Source organism: Cucurbita moschata, unplaced genomic scaffold (assembly GCF_002738365.1).
Source record: "Cucurbita moschata cultivar Rifu unplaced genomic scaffold, Cmos_1.0 Cmo_Scf00015, whole genome shotgun sequence".
NCBI lineage: Eukaryota > Viridiplantae > Streptophyta > Magnoliopsida > Cucurbitales > Cucurbitaceae > Cucurbita > Cucurbita moschata.
The window spans coordinates 2856265-2879594 of NW_019268531.1; the positions used below are offsets into that span (position 1 = coordinate 2856265).

Here is a 23330-nt window from a genome sequence, read left to right on the forward strand (position 1 = left end):
AAAATACTCTTTCCATTTATTTGAGACCTTTTGGGACAGCTAAAGCTATTAGAGCTTACGCTCAAAGTGGACAAATGATCCTGGGTTTATAATAAAAAAATATTATCTCAATTGATTTGAAGCATTTTGGGGAAGCCAAAATCATGAGAGCTTATGCTCAAAGTGGACAATATCATACCCTATTGTGGAGAGTCGTGGACAATATCATATCCCATTGTAGAGAGTCATAGACAATATCATATCCCATTGTAGAGAGTCGTGGACAACATCATACCACGGTGTATTAAATTATCATTAAGTGTTTGTAGAGAACACTATTTTAATCATTTTTTCAATATATTAAAATATACTTCTTCGTTTAAGAGATCATAGGTTCGAACCCCATTGATGAAAAATCAAATCATCGACTTTTTAAATGGTAACAAATGTCTTGTTCAGTGGTCTATGTTTGACTCATACCATAATTATTTTAAACTGAGCCAACACACGTTACCAACTATTCTTAGTATGGAAAGCTAAACCGAAAGCTACGCTGATAAGGAAGGGACTTCAAATTCAATTATTACGCGGTAAATGACAAATAAATTTAACAAAAAGCTGAATTTTGTTAGAATAATATTATTTTTAAATATTTTTAATCATTCTATTTATATGTAAAGATTTAAACAAAAATGCCTTTCATTATAATTATTTATTAGTTATATGATAGAATCATAATAAAAACGGTACATTTTTTTTAATGATGGGAATATTATTGAAACGACGCCGTGACAATGACATGACACTAAGGAAAGGATGGGAAAAGAAAAGACGTGCCTTTTATTCTCCTTTTGGGAATAATTTTTAAAATGGTTTTAAATTTTTTTATTTATTTTAAAAATTTGCATCTATTTAGTTTTATTTTTATAAATAAAATGGGCCGGGATAGATGGTTTTGGGCCCATAGCCCAACTACATATCAGGCCGTTGGATATAAACGTTTTGATTGGGCCTAGGATTAGGGCTACAGCCCAGATATTAAAAAATAATAAAAAAAATTAATTTATTATTGTATTGGAAAATAAATAGAAATTCACGTGTTGCTCACAGTCCGACCAGTCGCCAGTTCGACAAAACGGCGTCGTTGGGTCAATGAGAATGGCTCATAACAGAGACGCGAGTCCGGCAAAGGCGAGGCGAGGATTGAGAATTCCGGCCAGGGATCCCAATCGCCGGCCACCGCAGGCTCCGGCAGCGAAGAGTCTAGATCTTTGAGAAAGTCCGGTAAGTCAATGCGGAATGGGTCAACGATGGGTGTTAGTCAACCATTAGCAGAAGATCTTTCACTGAAGGTGAAAAAATAAATGATATTTTATATTATACGAGAAAATTCAATTAAAATTCTAAAAAGGTAAAATGACAAACTTAACCTTGTAAATTAAAATCCTCAGCAATCCAAGGGTACCTGCAAGAGGGTAGTTTTGTCTATTGCATTTAGTTTTGAAATAATAAAACCGACAATAAAATACTCTATAATTAAATATTTACTAGTTTAATGTAATCACTTATGTAAAAATATAATCATGTTATCAAATAATTATATATATATATATATTTCTAAGAAAGTACACCGTTGATGTCTATTATTCAACGTTACAAAAATAATTAGACAGTGCAACTTTATACATTTAATGTTACACTTTGAATATAATGCAAAAAGTTGAGGATACAATAAATGTGTTGAATTTAGACTCCATAAACCCATATATTGAACTTTGAATGGAACAAAAGAGGGTCTGATGTTCCTCGTCCACGGGCATTTGTCCAAGTTGTAATATTGACTTTTCTTTACATGCTTTAGTTCTAAGCATTAAACGACTATAATATAATTTAAGGTTGATTTGGTTCGTGGGTTAAAAAAATGAATCATAATTTTTTATATGAATAAAAATAAAACTACGATCCTTAATTATCATTAGATTATTGGTCGATAAATATTCATAATATTCCCATTAATCAATTTATATTCAATTATCTCCACGTATAGATAGAGTTGTCTTTAACGCTCTCTAACCTATATGATGTCAAGATTCTAACCTTCGTTAAATTTTCATAAAAACATATTCACAGACCAACAAATAATTTTCAATTAAATATTAATTAGAAATAAATAAATAAATAAATCATATTTATAATAAATAAAATGATGTTTTTTTGGAATTTGGTAATAAAAAAAATGAAAAGAGGTAGCGTGTAGAGTGGCATGAATGAATGGGACATAAATCGCCGTCCACTTTTGAGACGAATATCTGTTACCGTTATCTTCGGCGTTACGGGTGGAAGTGGCGGTGTTTTATTTACTCAGCTCACGGCTTTTTGTTATTTATTTATTTAATTATATTATTTTTAATTTCAGAGTCAAATAAATAAATAAAAATTAATGAAATAGTCTTCAAATTTCGCACCATTTCACAAAACCCTATTTAAAATGACGGAATCCGTCGGCGATCTCCGACTTTGTCTTCTTTATCTTTCTCTGTACTCTTCCATCCGAAATTGGGGAGCAAAAGTCCCACACGAACTTTCTCTGAATTTTACTTCCTTTTAGTGAATGAATTCCGCTGCTTTTGTAGTTCATGGTGGTTTCAGATGAGTGAATGAAGCGGGTTTTGTGTGAATCGCTGGGGTGGATTTTGGATTATAAACGCTTGTCGTCGGATTTTGCTTTGGTGGCTGGAAAACAACGCTTCGTCGTTGCTGGTGGCTGTTTGTTTTTATCATCATGTTGATGGCGGCGGATGAGGCTTCTAATTTGCCTCTCCAGTATGGTTCTGATGATTTTGGTGAAGACATGTCCATTGACTATGAAACGTTAATACATCTACTGAGCGAGGATCTGGATCCTTTGCAGGTAGGTTTTGTTGCTGTTGGTTATAGAACAATACTGATTTTCCTTTTTTGAAATTGAGTTTAGAGGCCTTGGATTTTAGGGGAAACTGTAGCAAACAGTTGCAATTCCCCATTTCTAGGTTGGAATCCCTTAGAATTGGTTGGTGCTTTGAGCGTATGATCCGCTAACAGCTGATTCAACCAAAAATTCAGAGTAAACGAGCTAAGCTCATAGTACAGAGCGACGTTTATTTTCATGCTGCTTCACCCAAAGATTCTGGGTCATTCTCTCGGCTAAGCACTTGACATCTCGCATCTAATGAATAAGATAAAATTGAAATATGGCTTTATAATATTCTATCATTATTTCACTTGTTTCCTAGGAATTTGTTCAAAAGAGTGCAGAACTCATATATCTCTACTTCTTTCTGTTTATGGACCATTTTTAATTAATTTTAAACTGGATATATACGAAGCAACATTGGACTTGTACCTCAAAGCTAAGTGGAGAAATAAGGGGATAGCAAAGGGCATGGGTTTTTGGTAGACTTTCTCTTTGCGTGTTATATCTTCTCACGGGGTACCTGGATAATCTTTACATTATATCTCACTAGAACTTTCTCTTGGCTATTTGTTTACAAATATCGCAGGATAAGCCAGAGGACTTGTCGCCATATAATGCATCGGCTGGCAAACCAGCTTCTGATTCTTCCAACCAAGAGAATTCCGAACTGCAGAACGGTTAGTATGAATGAATATTATATCGCATCGGTACTATTATTAGAGACTTTGACTTCCTCTAATGCTCAGAGTAGTAGGATGTGTTACCTTGAATTCTTACATCAACTTCATGTATACCCACCATCCATGGCTATATTGGGTTTTTGGTTTTATATGCATAAAGGTGCACCTCAAGGAGCTAGTTACTAGAGACAGCGTCCAAAAACTAGATTTTTATCTCTTACCTTCTTTAGTTATTCCCAGTTTACAGAAAGTAGGAAGTGTTTGAAGTCTTTCAAAAATTTATCTCTTCTGTTCGTTTTTCCTTGTCTAGTGTTAAATAATGTTATTTTGAAGTTCCAAGGGTGACTCCCCATCGTGAGAAGATGACAGGTTTTGTTTTAAGAGAATCTCTAGCAGCTTTTGCTGCTGGATCAAACTCTTTTCAGGTTTTAGACTGAGGCCTTAGTCCTTTAGCTTTATCTTTTCTTGACTTTATGAGAGGAAAACACTAGTGTAACCATTTGGCAGATGCGGTGACGTTTTGCACATAATGTTTCTTGATGATTCATACTTGGTCTAATAACTGGCCTTTCTCTAGTGAAATTAAATTCTTCCCATCATTTATTGCCTTTTCTGTTGGTCTCATCATCATAAGCTGGCATTTTCATCTTGATATGTTGTTTTGACAATGCAGATATATCTCATGGTTTCATGGATGTAACTTTGAAAAATCATAACATTTTGGATGATAAGGGCACAGAAGCCTTGAGATCCTCAGAAAATAATTCATGTGCGTCAGTGGAATTGCATTTGTCTGATGCAGAGCATTCTTCCATAGAAGTGATTCCTACCGAGTCTGCAGTAAACCAAAGTTTTGATTTTGCGACTGATGTTACTGACTCTTATTCAGACATGCCATACTGGATGAGTACCGTGGAGCAACCTTTTTTAGTTTCTTCTCAGTACTTTCTTCCAGGAGATTATGATTCTTCAGTTTTTTCTGGAAATGGGGGCATGGCAATCAACATGATGATGCATGAAGGAGAGTTTCCATCCAATAGCCTGTCCTCAAGTACTACAATGAATTTGTATGCACAGGGGGCTACTGATCACAAATCAGTATCGAGACAGTCAGTCTCAAAGGATTTAAATCTTGATGGCTATCCAAATGTAAAGGGATGGAATCAGAATTGTGAAGGTGGAAACTTTATTTCATCGTTTGATGGAAACTATTCATTTCATGCTGATGAGCTTCGTATTGCTCAGACATCCATGGAGCTTCCAATGTCTACTGAGTTGAATTCATCTTGCAAAGAGCTTGTTAACCAAGTGAAGAATGAAACGATGGATTCACTGGTTGAATCTTGTAGTGGCCCATGGCAATCTATGATGGAGGAAAACATGTTTTTTCCATCCGGAAGAGTTTTTCATTCTGAAGATATGGTTTGTGGAACATCCAGCAGACCCTCCATTGGTGGCAGGTATCAGAATTTATACATAACTGATCAATATTCTCCCAATGATTATTCATCTAGTTTAAGCAATCAGCCTTTGGCTTTCATCAAGGATGATAGAGATCATAGATTGACTCCATGCAAGAGTGATATAGATTATCCACTAGTCAGCCCTGAATCAACTCATAGTAATTTGTCAGACAAGACCCAAGTGGAGGATGATCCAGATATCTGTATAATTGAAGATTTGAGTCATCCTGCACCATTAAACCGATCTCTTGTGGTTGGAAATTCTGTTATTGCTTCACAAAGTTGTTCTATAGTCGGTGGTTTTTCTGCTTATGTGGGATTAGGAAGCATGAGACCCAAGGCCAAAGACATGGACATATTAAAAGTTGCATTACAGGTTAGTTCTGTTTAGTTTTGTTTCTGCAAACTGTAACGTGCAGAAACAATGTCCTTGAATGTAAATGAACATTTATTCCTAGAGTTTTAAAACAATTTCTCTTTCCAACCTGTTTCCTCCATTTACAGTTGATTTTTTTTCTTAAATAACTAAATGGATCCTTTACTACGGTGAAAAGTATGGAAGTATGTTGACAATCTAACACAGTTTTATCAGAAGAAAAAAAAAATTGAAGCTGTATAATGAAATTGTTTGGGACTCCCTCATTTGTTGTTTTTGTCCATCGATGAAATTGTTTCATTGAGAAAAGAAAAATAAAAAATCAATAGTTTGTCCATCACTTACGAAACAGTATTTAGGTTGGGCTATCAGATGCTTGTGAGCTCTGACACAGACATGTTTGTTGTTAATTTTTTTATACATATTCTTCTGCATGTTTTTCAGACAAACAAAATATATATTTAACAGTTACTGACAAGGGTGTAGCTCATTTATTCTTTGCAATTACTGTTATTGCATTTCTCCTCGGCTTCTGTTTTGACGTTGCAACACAGACGCAAATTTTGTAGTTAATTATTGTTTGACATCCTGACTGTATCCACTTTTGTTGCATACATTCTTGTTTGTGTTCTGACATTTGGGATGGTATACTTCTAGTAAAACTTTAACCTAATTTTGTATCATCCTCTCTAGAGTTTGTTTATATGACGGAGAAGTTGATAAGACTCAGGTTATTGAGCTTTGCAGGATCTTTCTCAACCAAAATCAGAAACTAGTCCGCCTGATGGTGCTTTAGACGTTCCTCTTTTAAGGCATCAGGTTGTATATTCTTTTATTAACACAACCTTTTCTTCCTTATTTGTATTTTTTAAAAATAATATGTGGTTGTATTATTAACTTTCAAGGATGTTTGGACAGAGAATTGCTTTGTCATGGATGGTTGAGAAGGAGACATCTAGTGTATCCTGTGCTGGGGGGATTCTTGCTGATGATCAGGTTTCAACTAAGAATTTGTTTAATATATAGAGATACTATGAAGTTTATTTTCCTTTTTGTATTGACACGGTGAGTCACTTGCAGGGATTAGGGAAAACAATATCAACGATTGCTCTAATACTAAAGGAAAGGGCTCCTATTAAAGCTTGCTCAAATGATAGGCATAATGAGTTGGAGACTTTAAATTTGGATGATGATGATGATATACTTCCTGAGCTTGATGTGCCAAAACAAGAATTCTATCATCAAGTTTCACTGAGTAAGAATTTAACTATTGGCAAAAACAATTTGGTACAAGCTAAAGGCAGGCCAGCTGCTGGAACCCTTGTTGTTTGTCCAACAAGTGTATTGAGGCAGTGGGCTGATGAATTACATAATAAGGTTTCTAGTAAAGCTAATCTGTCAGTGCTTGTATACCATGGAAGTAGTCGAACTAAGGACCCTTGCGAGCTGGCCAAGTATGATGTTGTTCTTACAACCTACTCAATCGTGAGTATGGAGGTACCAAAGCAGTCTATTGTTGATGAAGAAGAAGATGAGAAACGCCATACAGAGGAACAAACTATTCTACCCATGCAATTTTCTCTAAGCAAGAAGAGGAAAAACTTCTCTGGTTCTGATAAGAAACAATCAAAGAATAAGAAAGCAGTGGACAATGAAATGTTTGAATCAGTTGCCCGCCCTCTTGCTAAAGTGAGGTGGTTCCGGGTTGTATTGGATGAAGCACAGAGTATCAAGAATCACAAGACACAGGTGGCTAGGGCCTGTTGGGGTCTGCGGGCAAAACGTAGGTGGTGCTTGTCAGGAACTCCTATTCAAAATGCTATTGATGATCTTTATAGCTATTTTAGGTTTCTCAAATATGATCCCTATGCTGCATATAATTCGTTCTGTTCAGCAATTAAGGTGCCAATCAACAAGAATCCATCCAAAGGATACAAAAAACTTCAAGCCATTTTAAGGACAATAATGTTACGTCGAACAAAAGGTGAGAACGCTTGAAACTTCTGTGTATCAATTACATGGTCTGAAGGATTTGGAATTAATTATAATAATACTCTGTCTTTGGTTTTCTCCAAAAGTTGAAACAGTCTTGTTTCCCGCTTCTTGACTTTCAAATTTGATTTATATAGTTCCTCTAGGGCGAGGAGGATTGTCCCCACGGCTATGATCTGATTCACATGGCCTTTCCATTTATTTTATAAATTATAATATAGTCTTTCTGATTTTTGTTGCCTTGCTGATGTTTTGAGAAATTTTTTGAGTTTTACCATGTACAGGAAGTTTTATTTTTATTTAAAATGGAAAATAACTTGATGACGTTCTTGAATCATGGTAAGATGATGAGCTGGTAGTCTTGTTGGTCGCTTTTATGAGTTTGCTTTGGAGTGGTCTGAGGAATTGGGCTTTATGGATATCAGATCTGCCAGCTTTATTAGAAGTTCAATTAAATTGAGATTAGCTACGAGGCTTAACACTTACTATCACGTGAAAGCACCAGGATAATTTCTTCTGACGACAATATGCCATTTTTTTAACTTTGTTGGACAATTGTATTATCATTTTAATGATGTAAATAATGTACCTCATTTCCCTCGTTTTCTTGAGTTTCTGGTAATTGATTCCTCGTGACCTATTTTATTTAACTTCACTTGATTCTAGTTGCTTACTTTGTAAGATGTAACATTCAGATGATCTTGTCGGGCAATTTCATTAGTTTTTACTTGTACCATGTGGTGGATTCTGTTTGAACTCCGCATTTTACTTTTCTTTGCCATTCCATTGCACACACTTTTTGATATTTTATGAACTTACCAATTTGACTAGGATCATTCTACGGCTCTTCTTGTGTAGGCACACTTCTTGATGGGCAACCCATTGTTACATTGCCACCTAAACACGTGGAACTGAAAAAGGTGGATTTTACTGAGGAAGAACGTGATTTCTACTCTAAATTGGAGGCTGACTCAAGAGCTCAGTATGAAGTATGTTTTTTTCAAAAGGAAATTGTGTGTAGTTCGTTTTGTTGCCTTGTGTATGGAATTTCAGTTACAATATCTAATTACCTCCTGCCTCTTTCTATTATTACTTACTAAGAATCTTCTCCAGGAATATGCAGCAGCTGGAACTGTTAAACAAAATTATGTTAACATCTTACTGATGCTTTTGCGCCTTCGACAAGCTTGTGATCACCCTCTTCTTGTTAAACCATACGACTCTAAATCTTTATGGAGATCTTCAGTTGATGTGGCCAAGAAGCTTCCTCGGGAAAAACAGATTTTCCTACTGAACTGTCTGGAAGCATCACTGGCTATTTGTGGCATCTGTAATGTATATCTTCTGCTCATTTCTTCTCTTTGATGTGATACTTTTTAGTTCTAGTATATTAGTATGGTTTAGTGTATTTGGGATTTAAATACCACATTTAGTTCCAACTATCTGTTGGCTTATAAGTTATCATGAATTTGTTGACTTTTTGCTTAATATAAAAATTACAAAGCATGAAATTCTGATGCTCTTTTTATCCCTTATAACTGCTGAACATATATTGAGGCATTCTGTACCTTTGACGTTATATGTGAATTTCTCGCCTCAAAAACTGCTGTTTGGGCTCTGCATGATGCTTTCTTGTTATGTCAGAGATGTATGACATGTTTATATCGCAACACTCTGTAAGAAGGAGCTTTTTAGCTTCATTTTGTGACTTCATCATTTCTGATATTTATGCAGTTCCCCATGTTCTCTTTGTTATCCTGCTAATCTTTCATTTATCTGGTAAGAGATAAGCGGTATATTTCTTAAATCAAATTTCTGTGATTATTTCTGTAGGATCCACCTGAAGATGCGGTTGTTTCAGAATGTGGTCACGTTTTCTGCAAGCAATGCATTTTGGAACACCTCTCTGGTGATGATAGCCAGTGCCCTACAGCAGGATGCAAAGTTCGTCTCAATGCATCTTTGTTGTTTTCCAAGTCCTCATTATGCAATTCTCACTCCGATCAGCTTAGTGAGGACAATTCAGTGGTTAGCTCTTCTTCCACGGTTGGTGACTCAGTGGAGCCCTCTTCATCAGTTATGTACGAGTCTTCTAAAATTAAAGCTGCTCTTGAGGTTCTGGTGTCATTGGCTAAACCCAAGGAATACTCTTCAAAAAACAGCCCTTCCCAACTTGCTGTTGTTGGAGCCAGCGAGAAATCAATCGATGCTCCATCCACTGAACCGCAAATGGAAGGTCCCAAGTGTCAAGATTCTACAAACAAAGGCTCTTGCGAATCAATTGGAATAGGTGTAGAAAAAGCAATAGTCTTTTCTCAGTGGACGGGAATGTTAGATTTGCTTGAAGCAGGTCTAAAAAACTCCTCCATTCAGTACAGAAGACTTGATGGTACCATGTCAGTACTTGCTAGAGATAAAGCAGTAAAGGATTTTAACAATGTTCCGGAGGTTTGTCAAACGAACTGGCCCTACACTTGAGTAGTTTTCACATATTTTATAATCGCACATCTGTATGTATGCTGCATGGTCTTTTCCTTTCTTTTCTGTTTATTGATAGAAATACTGCCTGTTATTCTTACCTTCCAACTTGTTTGCATGATAAATATGATTCAGTAATTTCCCTTATAATAGGTGTCAGTTATGATCATGTCTTTGAAAGCTGCTAGCCTTGGTCTAAACATGATCGTTGCCTGCCATGTTCTTCTGTTGGACCTCTGGTGGAATCCTACAACGGAAGATCAAGCGATTGATAGAGCACATCGAATCGGACAAACTCGTCCTGTTACAGTGTTGAGATTAACTGTAAGAGACACAGTCGAGGATCGTATTTTAGCCCTTCAGGTACGTACTGGTCACATGTTTCACTTTCAATTATTGATTTGAGTTCTTGATTGTTCTAGATTGATCAAAATCCAGTTTACTATGCAGATACGCAATCAGTTAAGTGAAGTTTCAAAAACTTTAGTTTTGCCTTACCAAAAGTTAGTTGGGATCTAGGAAAGACAGACACTTTAGTTTGGGTAACATGTTCTTGTTCGTACACATATTCAGTACTAGTTAGCATAATAGACGTGTTAGTTAGTTGTGCAAGGTTATGTTGGTCAGGCATAAATAGATGTAAATAGTAATCTAGGTCAAAAGTAATATATGAGAGAAAAGTACATCCAACTTTTTTTTTTAAGCATGTAAATGTAAATAAATATATAAGAATTTGAATTTCCTTGTATAAATATGATATATATTTAGGAAATTGTATTTTGAAAATTTTAATTATTATGTTCTTTTTTGATCTTTGAAATTTGGGTATCATAATCTATTTAATTCTTACATTTTCATCCCTAAGATCGAGGAAGCATGAGTGTCTGGATCTATTTAGTTCTTAAATTTCAAAATCTTACACTTTCATCCCTATGACCGAGGAAGTGTGGGTCTTAGAATCTATTTAGTTCTTAGATTTCAAAATCTTACATTTTCATCCCTAAGATTGAGGAAGTGGTTCCTTTTAGTACTTCGATCATTAGTCAACCTACAGGAAAGTGACATGCAATAGAATTAGTGAGATTCAACCATTAAAATTGAAAGAACAAGAAAAACTCTCTCTCTCTCTCTCTCCCCCTCTCCTCTCTCTGACCCCTCGCCCATGTTAGCCCCATCCCTTCAGGTCTCACTTTCAGCGAGTAATGTTCAACGGCGGTGAGACCCACGACCTCGCCTTCACTGATTCTGTTCTCCTTCACCACTTACCTTCTCTTCCAACTCTCCTTCTCATGGTTTTCTTTCTCTCTCGCTTTCCAGCCTTGAACAGAAATCATGTAATGATCAATCCTAGTCGGCAACAGAATAGCTACATATATTATTGTTAAACAAGGCCTTGGTTGACATTAGCTATGTTGATCATTTCCCTCCATTTTTGCATGAAAGAATATATAAGGACTTACAATAAGGACTCGACAAAAAACGTATCTTTGCCTCGGTACTAAACTTTTAAACTTCACGTGTCATTGTGTCTGTATATTGCTTCTTAGGTTAGGACACTATATTTCTGTTTGAACTTTTTCCCCAACCTAATTGTACTTCATATTTGCCCACATATTTATGTATGACAACCACATTCTTGGCAATGGTTAGGCACAATGGATTTGTGACAGAATGCGAAAAAATCTTATAATTCTTTTAAAGCGTTCCTGTGTGTTTTTCTCCATGAATTTACACGTCTGTTCCAATCAGGGACGTCGTGTGATCTGAATTTCTGCATCCATTTCTGTTGGTTAATTGATTGTTTATATGCATTCATTTGTTTCATGCAGCAAAAGAAAAGAGAAATGGTTTCATCTGCATTTGGAGAAGACAAAGCAGGCGGTCAACAAACTCGTCTCACAGTAGAAGACCTGGACTACCTTTTTATGATGTGATGATAGATATACTTTCCGATTATTCTTTGGAATTGGCTGCTGATGATTTAGGCTAACATCATAACATCATATGCACATATGATATGAAGTTTTGGGTGGTGGTGAAGGCTGCCTGCATTGGCCCCATTTTTGGAAAGCAAGTTGTCCGACATATTTAGATTAGTCGGGCAACCAGATGATTTGTGAATAGCATTTTGTAGAAATCTTTGATTCCATTTTTGGCCACTCAAATTCTTTTCTCACACACAGTTTGATCCCTCTGTGGACTCTGTTTACACCCCATTCCCGCAGTATATCCCACAGGTTGTAAAAATTAGAAATTTATAGAAAAGATAGAAAATTATATCTGTCAAAACTCTTTTCCTTTCCAAATGTAAAGATATAGATAGTATTTTTTTGCTTTATCATCTCCCCTCTTCTATGTTTGTTATATATATATATATATATATATATATATATATATATATTATACACTTTTCTTCTTATAGTAAATTAATTTTATTGTTCCATTGGTTAAGAGAATTTCAATTCCTTTGATTTGGGAGAAATTTCTGCGTGTATAAAAACGACATTATTATAATGGATAAAAGAGAGACATTATTGTTGGATGAAAGTCCAACATTGGCTAATTTAGAGGTTAATTTAGGGAATAATCATGGGTTTACAAGTAAGGAATATATCTCTATTGGTATGATATGATGCATTTCAAAGAAACCCAAAACAAAGCCACGAAAGCTTATGCTCAAAGTGGACAATATCATACCATTGTGAAGAGTCGTGTTCATCTAATATGTATCAAAGTCATGCCCTAAACTTACTTAGCCATTTTGTCAATAGAATCCTCAAATGTCAAACAAAGTATTGTGAGTCTCGAAGGCATGGTAAAAAAAGTGACTAAAGTATCGAACAAATGGTGTACTTTGTTCGAAGACTATAAAAAAAAAAAAAATCAAGCCTCGATTAAGGAGAGGTGTACTTTGTTCGAGGGGAGAAGCCCAAAGCAAAGCCATGAGAGCTTATGCTTATGGACAATATCATATTATTGGAAGAGTCATGTTCATCTAATAATTATTACTATAAAAGTTTCGTTTCCCTCGACAAAATAAAATGAAATAAATCATTTGGTAATTATTATTTTTCTTTTTTAGGCTGGTTTTTACTATAATTATTTTACAATAATTTTTACATTCTTAAAAATATATATATTTGAATTTGTAGGAAAATTCAAAACACAAAAAATAAATTTTATAAAAAAAAAAGAGTAAAAATATAATTTTCAAAAATATTTATAGTAAAAATTTTGTAATATCATATACTTTATAATACATTATATCATTACTGAGGACTTTATTATATCATAAGCATAGTTAGAAGAATACATTTATTTATCTAATAAAATTTATACATCAATAAATAAGTACCAAAAGAAATGTACACTGAAAATCAAATAAATAAATAACATATAAAATAGTAGTAATGAACTTTGAATACCAAAATACATAACCATTTATATATATATATATATATATGTCGAAAAACTATTCAAATCTGATCTTATCTTTCATCTTCCTCGACCAACTTCATCACTGCACCTGAAACACTGGAGAGCAGTTCTGACCAATCACTGCACACCAAAATAATAATAATAATAATAATAATAAAATTACATTAGAAATATATATATATATATATATTAATTAATTTATTTATTAGGATAAATTTAAATTGTACCCATTTGTGGAGTCAAAAGACAAGCCGACAGTACACTTAGCTTCCTCAACGGCCCAAGCGAAGCGGCTGAGCCTTTTATTTTCATCGGCAACTCGGAGCTCCGACGGCTTCACATTCCAAAAAATCGGCACGATCCATTTATTGGAGCGCAGCATACGAGCCAGCTCATAGAGACAGTAATAGGACTCGCAATACCGAGGCGAAAAAACCGGTACTCCGACCCTGCAGCTTCGGATGGCGGAGTCAATTTTGCCAATTAGATTGTCGCCGGGGGACATGGACTTGACGTCGAGAAATGGCCACAGCCCCAAGCCGGAGAAATGCTCGTGCAATATTCCGGCCACGCTCCGTCTTGTGTCGATTCCACGGTGGCTTATGAACACGTCGAAATCTGGGGATTCCGTTTTGATTCTGTTTTTAATTTTGGCGCACAGGTGCGTGGCCTTCACCGCCGCCGGTGACCGTTGCATATCTCACGCTCTCTTCCAACACTAAAATTTGGTATTTAATTTTTATGAAATTAATGGAATTCGGGTTCTTTATTTATAGGGTTCCAATTTTGAATTACCACGAACTTTCTTAATTATCTATTTAAATAATAATAATAATAATAATATGAACAAGATTGTCACCCAGAACTCGTCAACAAGTGGAAACGGAGGGAGAAATGATAATGGGTTAATTTATAAGTGTTTAATAATAAATTGTTTTTTATGAGAAAAATTAAAAAAAAATAGTTAATCTATTAAATATAAAATTTTACTTTATATTTAACAAAATCTTAAATTTTGTAATTTGTTATTTAATTATTATTTTTTTTTTAAATTTTAAGCACAAAAAGTAAGTAGGGAATTTAATATTATGATTATAAAATTAATTTATTGTAAATTGAAATTTCAAATATATAGATATTTTTTAGATTACAGAGAAATTTTACCTTGGATTAGAAAATGAGTAAATCAATCAAATTATATTATCAATATTAAATTTAATAAAAATTATATGAAGTTTATAATTTTGATAGGAAGTTTCTTGGGGAGCAGCAGGTCAAAATTGATTGAAAAGAAAATGGTTCAATCAATATTGTTAGGAAAGAACATTCCATATCCTTTATGAACAGGTGCTGCAAACCAACTTCTCTTGTTTCTTTCTTTTTCTAGAATTTTTTCTTCTTCTTTATATATATATTTTATTTATTTATTGTTTGATTGTTTGTCTGTGTCCAAAATTATGTCCGATTGTTTGTCTGTGTCCAAAATTATATCCGACCAATTTTTAGAAACTAATTTATTGGAAAAGTTTAACGAAAATTAATGTTCGCGTGTTTATTTATTTTTTAAATATTCTTTTTTTTAAATTTTAATAATTTAAAATGCATCAGTATAAAAATTGGATTAATTTAAACTTCATTTTTAATGATTAACTCTCAAGAGTTTTTTCAAAAATAGCTTTTAAATTAATCCATTTTTATATATATATTTTGTTTAGTTATTAAGAATAAAAAAAACAGTTTCGTTATAAAATTAAACTTTATTTTTTTAAAAAAATAACTCATGAGGCGAGTTTTTCTATAGTAGTCTTACTGGGTCTCTGACCCCTCCGTCAGCTCTCATATTTCATATTTCTTTACCCAAAAATAAAAATTAAATTAAATTAATTAATTAAAAGATTTACCCATCTCTCCCTCTCATCCCAATCTCATTCTCTCTCCTCAACTCACACCGTTCTTACAAAAATAAATTAAAAAAAATATTAGATTTAATAAAATAATATTATATTTGGAGAGATGTTGTTCGATGTTTGTCTGTTATTATTGAAAATCCTATTTTTATAAGAAATTAAGTTAGAATCAGATCTGCTTTTCAAAAATATTTTAAGATCAATCAATCTCATTTTTCCATATCCAATTAATTAGATTTCTGTTAGCCTTTAAGTTATAGAAAATACGGTTAGAATCGATAAAATTTTAGTTGACAGTTCTATAAACAATTAATTAAGATTTGTCAATAATATCTGTTTACAAAAATAAATACAATATCTGGTTAAGAATGAAAGTCTATTTACAAAAGTAATTACAGAGAGGGGAGGAGAGAACATTGAGAAAAGATTTGGTGAACCGAGTTTATAAATAAAACCGAATATATCTTAGAGGTCAAGAAACTTCATTAAATTTTCTATAGTAACGGTATATTCCCTGCCACAATAATAATAGAAAAAATAAAATATTTAGTGAAAATAACATTAATTAATTATATATATATATATAATGTTTTACAAATTTTCAAGACTTTTAACAATAGACAGATGTATGTAAATTAGGGAAATAATTTTATAGAGTTCAAACTTCAAATTGACGTCATGGCTCACATATGTTGACTTGGATTTCAAAGAATACAAAAGGATATATTCGTGACAACAACTTAAGTTAACTAGGTAAGTGGCCTTACTATAGGCATGGTTATATTTGATGTTGACACGGGCGGCGTGCAAAGGTTTCCTCGGGCTAGATGGAGATTGGCCCTCGAGTGCAAAGGCAGAAGGGAGCTTGACTGCAAGACCCACTCGTCGAGCAGGGACGAAAGTCGGCCTTAGTGATCCGATGGTACCGAGTGGAAGCGCCGTCGCTCAACGGATAAAAGTTACTCTAGGGATAACAAGCTGATCTTCTCCAAGAGCTCACATCAACGATAAGGTTTGGCACCTCGATGTCGACTCTTTGCCACCTGAGGCTGTAGTATGTTCCAAGGGTTGGGCTGTGAGAAGACCATTTACTATTTCTTGAAGCTCGATCTCTCCCCGGATGAACCATATAGCCAAGAGAAACCATGAACCAGAATAGAAGAACTTGCCCCACCCATGAGTAAATATTTCATAGTAGCCTCATTAGACCGTACATCTTTCTTGGTATATCCAGATAATAGGTAGGAGCATAAACTAAAACATTCTGGAGCTACAAAGATAGTTATTAAACCATTAGCACCGCATAAAAACATTCGTGCATGTGTCATATATATTCATATGTGTGAATTGTTTATGAATCGATATGCTTATGATATGTTATAATATGTGAATTGTATGATAATACTTACGGTACGATGTGTTCAATGATATGTTTGAGAAAGGATACAAGAAAGATGCACTAAACGTAATGTAACGATAGGAGTAAGACATGGTTACGCATCAAAGTGTTATGGTATGAGAGATTGATAACAACGATATGGTCACGATCGATTGATAAAAGAATATGATTAGGTTGTGGATAGAAAAGGATAGGATTATGATAGATTGATAGAACGATAGCGCTAGGATGTATTCCTGTTATGACTAAGGTACGTTCAGGTAACGATACGACTGTAATATGTTTAAGGACATTAAGACTATGATAAATTAGGGAAGGATATGACCACGAAGTGTTTACAATATGATATGATTATGATACGACATGTGAAGATATATATATAGTGATATGATATGAAATATGTTATGGTATGAGACATGTGATCAATTGACATATTTATGATACGATATATTGTGATGTGATATGTTACGTTTGGTTGTTTTGTGTGACCTTGAGGTAATTGTCGTATGAATCGCACGTTATGAAATGATATGTTAAAAGCATAGAGCGTTATGTTATGTCTCCTAAATTGTACATATACAACATGTTATGAATGACATGATATCACGATAAATGACATGAAATATAACCTCGTTAGAATTATGCATGATATGAGAATTGAAAAATGAGGAAAGATATGATATGAATGTAAGACAATATGGGGTTATATTTAATAATGTCGAAAATGGAAAAATACTGGAACTTCATGCATTATGTGTACTTATGCATTGGGGATACCCTATTTCATCACGATGGTACGTACACGAACACTAATAGACAGGGGTACGACCATTATGTTTTACATAATGCTGCCGTGACAGTTACTAGTTCTAACGGGTGTCTGGCCTAAGGAGCTTCCAGAGTATGCTCGCTCGACAAGGAAGGTGGCCCAGCAGTGTGCGAACTGACTGGTGAGTCCATACCCGCACGTATAGACTGTGTGTAGAGTATATGGTACACATCCAAATTACCCGTTAGGACAGTACCGTAGGAGAATAGATTGAAAGGATATGTCACATCATTGCATTCACATGTTCTTCCATTTAATCCCAATAGTGGTATCACTTACTGAGTATTTATTTAAATATTCAAACCACGTGCTACTTCTATTTCAGGTTAAGGCAAGGCATTCCTATATGGACGACGACGATATCGCAACTCGAGACTATGACACATGCGTAAGGTAGTCATATTTATTTTCTTAGACTTAGACTAGAATATGATGTTTTTAATTTAAACGTTTATTTATTTTATTTAACCTTTTGTTATGTCATTTTTAAAGGTGTTTTCGAAACACGCAACTCCATGGCTGTGCTTTAAGATAAAAATTACGTTTTATGGAAGTATAAAAATTACGTTTTATGGAAGTTTAAATGAAGTCTTTCCTCATTCAATGTTTATGATATAACCTTAAATTAAGTAAAAAATTTCGAATCGTCCCGCATCAAAAAAATTGTGTCAGATAAACACTATCATTTTAGAAATTCACAATTTGATTAAATAATTAAAATTTAACAACAAAATGATTAAAAGGTTTCTATCCAACAATATATTTTTAATGTAAAATATTGTCTCGCCTATTTAATAAATAAATAAATAAACTGGAGGCATAGACATTTATTGGGAGAGTTTATAATATTATCAGTATTGAAATAGCAAAAATAAAAAATGGCTAAATTAATTACATAAATTTGATGTGGAAATGAAATTAGGTAGGACGGCTATGCTATTCTCATAGCCTTCTCATACCTTTTGCCCTAAATTCAATGCCTTCATAAATACTCTCATTAATTATTTTTACTTCCTTTTATATATATATATATATATATTTTGTTATTTATACGAACAAATCTAAACCGGCACGAAAAATAGATTTGGGAGTTAGGGTTTAAGGAAGCAAGTATAAACGAAAGCAAGGAGGAAGACAAAAACATGTTATATCCCGCTCGAGATTACCCTATTAAATCCAGCACGAATTGTGACAACTATAGACTCTAAAAATACAACGAAATCTATCGTCAGATATGACCGAGTCTAAAACTTAACTTTAATTACGAACGTCACTTACTCAGTACAACAAAAATTAAGTTATTTATTAAAATCAATTAAGTTTGAACTTAATTCTATTTTCTTAGATATTTGTGTATTCCTACGTGGAAGGAAGGGATAGGAGTAGGTGCTGACTAGATTTGTCCAATTTGTATGCCCTAAGAGGGAGGATCTAATTTTTCATTTTCCAACTAAGAAAATAATTTCAATATATTTTCCAAATTGCACACGGAAAATTCATAATTGATTTCTCTTCCATTTTGTAATTAAAAAATATATATATATATCTACGTGGCAAGCAATAATAATAATTAAAAATTATATATCTATACATACCTGGCAAACCGAAAGGCTGCAAAGTGATCCGCCGTGGATTCTCTGCCATTGCAATGTCATTTAAAAAAAAAAAACATATAAAATAAAATAAAATAAAATAAGAATTAATAAAATTTAAATTTATATATCCACAAAGAGAATCTTCCGTCACATTCTGTCACCCCAAAGCCCTACTGGTTCAGACCCCATCCTTTCAGTGTTCATCGTTTTCCATTCAATTTAATGCAACAAACCTTCATTTTCCATTTCACATTAAAATTTTCAAACGGATTTAACTCTATTTCATATGTAATTTAATAAGAACATACCAAAAAAAAAAAAAAAAAAAAAACTATATTATATACTGTGTTTTAAGGTTTGATGTCGTGGTTGTCGTCCCATAGGATGTTGAGATCCGTTGTGGCGAAGGTGTCGATGTCTTCCCAGCTCCAGTAGCTGCTGTTCGACATGTCGGCGCCGCTGCAGTTGGTGGTTGGAAGCTGCCATGGATGATGTGTACTGGTGCTGTTGGGTTGCTCTGTTTCTATGGCCTTCAATTCTTGATCTGTTGTTGTTGAAACGCCAGAGAAATCTGCGTTTTGGGAATTGAGAATTCCGTAATTTGTAGTGAAGTTTTCACATTCCACCCAGTTGGTCGACGACGGCGGCGGTGGTGGCGGCGGCGGAGGGAAAATCAGCCCTTGATACAGAGGAAGGGAAAATTGGGTGTTTATCATTACGCCGTCTGCGGCGGCGACGGCGGCGGAGGCGATGGCGGAGGAGGAGGATTTGGGGATTGGTTTTTTTTTTAAGCGTTTGTTTTTACGGCCGCCACCAACAGGGACGTTTCGGAGAGTTCCACCATTGGTCCAGTGACGTTTACAAGCTCTACAAAAATGGCGCGGCTGAGATTTGTTGTAATTATTGTAGTAACAGAATTTGGTGTTGGTTGAATCGCATCTTGGGCACTTTAATTGCTCAGTTTGTGACGGATTTTGGTGGTGGTGCGATCGTTTCACGGCGGCGCTTGACAGTTTCTGTGGCGGCGTAAGCGTCTTGCTCCAATCAAATACATCGATCGAAACCTGTTTCGAACTCAAACCCATCTCTCAAAACAACTCGAAGAACAAAACCCAGAAGGGAATTGAAACAAAAAGGATCAAAGAAGCTGAAAAACAGAGAGACAGAGAGATACGAGGTTATAAGAAGAAGAAGAAGAAGAAGAGGTTGCTGGTCGGAAAGGACAAGGAAGGGGAATTCATATCTGTAATTAAGAAATGATTCTGTGTGGAAAAACCAGAGAAAATGGTTTGACTAAGAATTCAATTTTCTATTGGCATAGCGGAATTTGGGTGTTCTTCACAAACATCTTTTATTGCTTTTTATTTATAGAGAGAGAAACAGAGACTTCAAGACTAAGTAGAAAGTGTTAGATGACACGTGGATTAATCCCAGCCGTCTATAGTGCGTTTGATTGATGTGCATGGCAACGGCAGTCGCAAATTGGCAACGATTCATTAAAATGTAAATATTTATCATACGTTACGTTACAGTTTCTTTTTTTTTTTTTTTTAACTTTCAAAATTATATAATATTAATTTTATATTTCTTATATTTTTTTAAATAAGTTAGTTAAAAGTAAAAAAAAAGAAAAAAAAAAAAAAAGAGAACAAATTTCAGAATGTACTGTGGTAAAAAAGTAATACATAAATTTTCATAAAATTATACACATGACATGAGACATGACCTTATATAAAGTATACATAAAAAATCGGGTAATTTACTAATAAAATGATTGAAAAAAAATAAATTAGGAAAAGAATAATTTCGAAAGCAGCTCGTGGGTCCCACAGGGGATGTTGGCATCACGTGCTCCTCCAATTTGAGGCATTGCTTCTTCTTCCTGGACCCATCCGCATGTGATTACATGTTCCACGTTGGCTGTCTTTGCGTTATTCGCCACGTGTGGGCTCCTCCACCCTGAGCGTGTGAGTTTCCTTTTTTTCTTTTTTCTTTTTTTCTTTTTAATTTAAAAAAAATAATTTTATTTTAAATTCCTTCCCCTCTGACTAGACTAGCAGCCCAATAAGACCTAATCATTATGTGAGAGACTCACCTAATGTCCCAGTCCCAGGGATTTTAGTTTTTGTTTTTTTTTAAATTATTATTATTAAAATAAATTTATATAAATTAAAATTGTGAATCTCCGGTAAACTTCTCCGAGAAACTTTATATATTATTAATTAAGATAATAATAATAATAATAAATAATAATAACAAAAAAATTATAAGTAAAAAATACGGTGCATGCGTGGGGAGTGTGGCCGTCAAACAAATAGGAAAAAATAAAGACCCACGAAAAGCACGTGCTCTATTAAATTTAAGAATTAAGTTTAATAAAATAGGGGAATTAAATAATAATATTACATTAATACGGAATTAATAATATAATAATATTATATATATATATATATATATATATAAAAGAAAAAAACAATTATTTGATTAAGATTTGATCCGGCCAACGAAGCAGAAACAAAATAATGTGAAGAATCCCAATCCCAATTCCCAAATCCAGCATGGTCGGTTCGGTCGGTCATCTTTCTCATTGCCTGTTCTAAACCACAAAATTCTTTTTTTAATTAATTAATTAATTATAAAATTGAATTATTATTGTTACGTTTGATTTTAATGAATGGAAATAATTAAAAATATAAGAATGTTTAATTAGGCGGAAAAAAGGGAAAGCATGAGAGTGGAATGATGGTGGAATATTATATATATATATATATATATATATATATATTTAATTAAATTTATAAATGACCTAAGTTTGAACACATGGAAGTGAATGATTCAATGATTTGGGGTTTTGGTAGGCTAATTAATTAATTAATTAATTAATTAATTATAATTATGTGCATGCAAATTGGAGCGTGGCGTCTCTTCCAGGTTGTAAAGTGAGCAATCCCACATTTCTGCCATCACTTGTCATTTGGGGTATTTAGCTTCCTTCTTAAGATTTTATCCTATTTGGTTTTGGGTCTGAGATGGACCGGGTCGCGATACAATGTTAGAATTCTATCTCTTTTAAAATGGTATCTCACTGATGGCTCGGGTCTCTTCGAAAGGGGGAGCTACACTGCGCAGGAAAGACCCATAGCTAATCCATGGGAACAGTGAAGATTCGAGAATTTGTGGAATAATATGACTGACAGTTCCACACTATTTGATTTGTTTTAGAATTAGCGATAATATAATTTTTTTTTTATTGAAAAAGAGTAATTTTTAGACGAGCGATTTTGATGGGTTTATTGAAGCTCGTGTACGAGGAAAAACAAATATCTTATCGATGAAGCTAAGCGTGAAATGACAGCTGAAGAACAAATTGTGTCCAAAGTTATGAAAAAAAAAAAAGGAAGAAAGAGAGTGCAGGGAAAGCAAAATTGTCATTTTGTTCTGCTTTTTGCAGCTTCTTCAACCTTAAGAAACACACTCAAATCCCTGCTGTCACATTGGACACTTGTAGCTCATGGTATGCTCATGTTTGGTTAGCTAAAAAACACGTATGTTAATAAGAAATGCTTCATTCCCTCTCTTTAACTGATACGGGATCTCGCAATTCGCCTCTATTAGAGGCTCAGCGTCTTCACCGACACACCGCTCAATGTCAGGCTCTAATACCATTTGTAACAACACAAACTCACTAGCACACCACCCTGATTCTCCACCACTAACAGATATTGTCCTCTTCCTAGGAGAAGTTTTCACACACTTATAAATGATATAAGATCTGACAATCTTCCAACGTGTCTGAAAGCAACGATTCAACCAAATTTGTTCCACAACCGACTCGAACGCTATATTCTTCGAGACGGGTTGTAGAACGTTCTAAGAACACAAAACATCAAAATCACCAACTAATTCCTAGTACCATTTACATATAAGATAACCCATTATACAGCAATTCATACAATGTTGAAAGAAGCTGACAAAGTGGGATGATTAGACTGCTTGTTTTGTGTCAGTGTCTCACAGGCAGCTCTTGTTCTGTCATTCATGCACTCTGTAACAGCCTATCTCTTCTCCTTTTTGTCTTTGTTTGTAAAAACGACAAGAGCCGAGGTTGTTGGCCAAACCAACACATGGGAAGCATGCGTGCAAGACTCTATGCTCATACCTTATTTACTTCAGGACAAAACACAAAACAAACAAACAAACAAAACGGACGTATGATTTTATTCAAACTGCTTAATTGTTGA

The 23330-nt window shown here is 34.2% G+C and overlaps 3 protein-coding genes across 3 annotated transcripts; 1 reads left to right on the plus strand and 2 right to left on the minus strand.

Annotated features, from left to right (window-relative positions):
- Nucleotides 1-2448: 2448 nt before the first annotated feature.
- On the plus strand, nucleotides 2449-12260 carry LOC111453321 (helicase-like transcription factor CHR28). The gene is made up of 11 exons (XM_023094377.1): nucleotides 2449-2890; nucleotides 3519-3609; nucleotides 4286-5451; nucleotides 6199-6270; nucleotides 6370-6447; nucleotides 6532-7435; nucleotides 8302-8432; nucleotides 8557-8778; nucleotides 9277-9891; nucleotides 10075-10284; nucleotides 11751-12260. The coding sequence occupies exons 1-11, from the start codon at nucleotides 2762-2764 to the stop codon at nucleotides 11853-11855; spliced, it is 3723 nt and encodes a 1240-aa protein (XP_022950145.1). The 5' UTR covers nucleotides 2449-2761; the 3' UTR covers nucleotides 11856-12260.
- Nucleotides 12261-13409: 1149 nt separating this feature from the next.
- Nucleotides 13410-14056, minus strand: LOC111453481 (toll/interleukin-1 receptor-like protein). The gene is made up of 2 exons (XM_023094600.1): nucleotides 13587-14056; nucleotides 13410-13479 (listed from the first exon to the last, which is right to left on the minus strand). The coding sequence occupies exons 1-2, from the start codon at nucleotides 14054-14056 to the stop codon at nucleotides 13410-13412; spliced, it is 540 nt and encodes a 179-aa protein (XP_022950368.1).
- Nucleotides 14057-19319: 5263 nt separating this feature from the next.
- LOC111453517 (dof zinc finger protein MNB1A-like) lies at nucleotides 19320-20438 on the minus strand. The gene has a single exon (XM_023094639.1). The coding sequence runs from the start codon at nucleotides 20172-20174 to the stop codon at nucleotides 19440-19442; it is 735 nt and encodes a 244-aa protein (XP_022950407.1). The 5' UTR covers nucleotides 20175-20438; the 3' UTR covers nucleotides 19320-19439.
- Between the last annotated feature and the right edge of the window lie 2892 nt (nucleotides 20439-23330).

Coding starts and splice junctions, on each gene's coding strand:
- LOC111453517 (XM_023094639.1), bottom strand. CDS start 20,174: ATGGGTTTGAGTTCGAAACAGGTTTCGATCGATGTATTTGATTGGAGC.
- LOC111453321 (XM_023094377.1), top strand. CDS start 2,762: ATGTTGATGGCGGCGGATGAGGCTTCTAATTTGCCTCTCCAGTATGGT. Junction 5,452..6,198: donor TATTAAAAGTTGCATTACAG/GTTAGTTCTGTT, acceptor TGAGCTTTGCAG/GATCTTTCTCAACCAAAATC. Junction 6,271..6,369: donor TTCCTCTTTTAAGGCATCAG/GTTGTATATTCT, acceptor ATGTTTGGACAG/AGAATTGCTTTGTCATGGAT.
- LOC111453481 (XM_023094600.1), bottom strand. CDS start 14,056: ATGCAACGGTCACCGGCGGCGGTGAAGGCCACGCACCTGTGCGCCAAA. Junction 13,480..13,586: donor TCTTTTGACTCCACAAATGG/GTACAATTTAAA, acceptor TTTGGTGTGCAG/TGATTGGTCAGAACTGCTCT.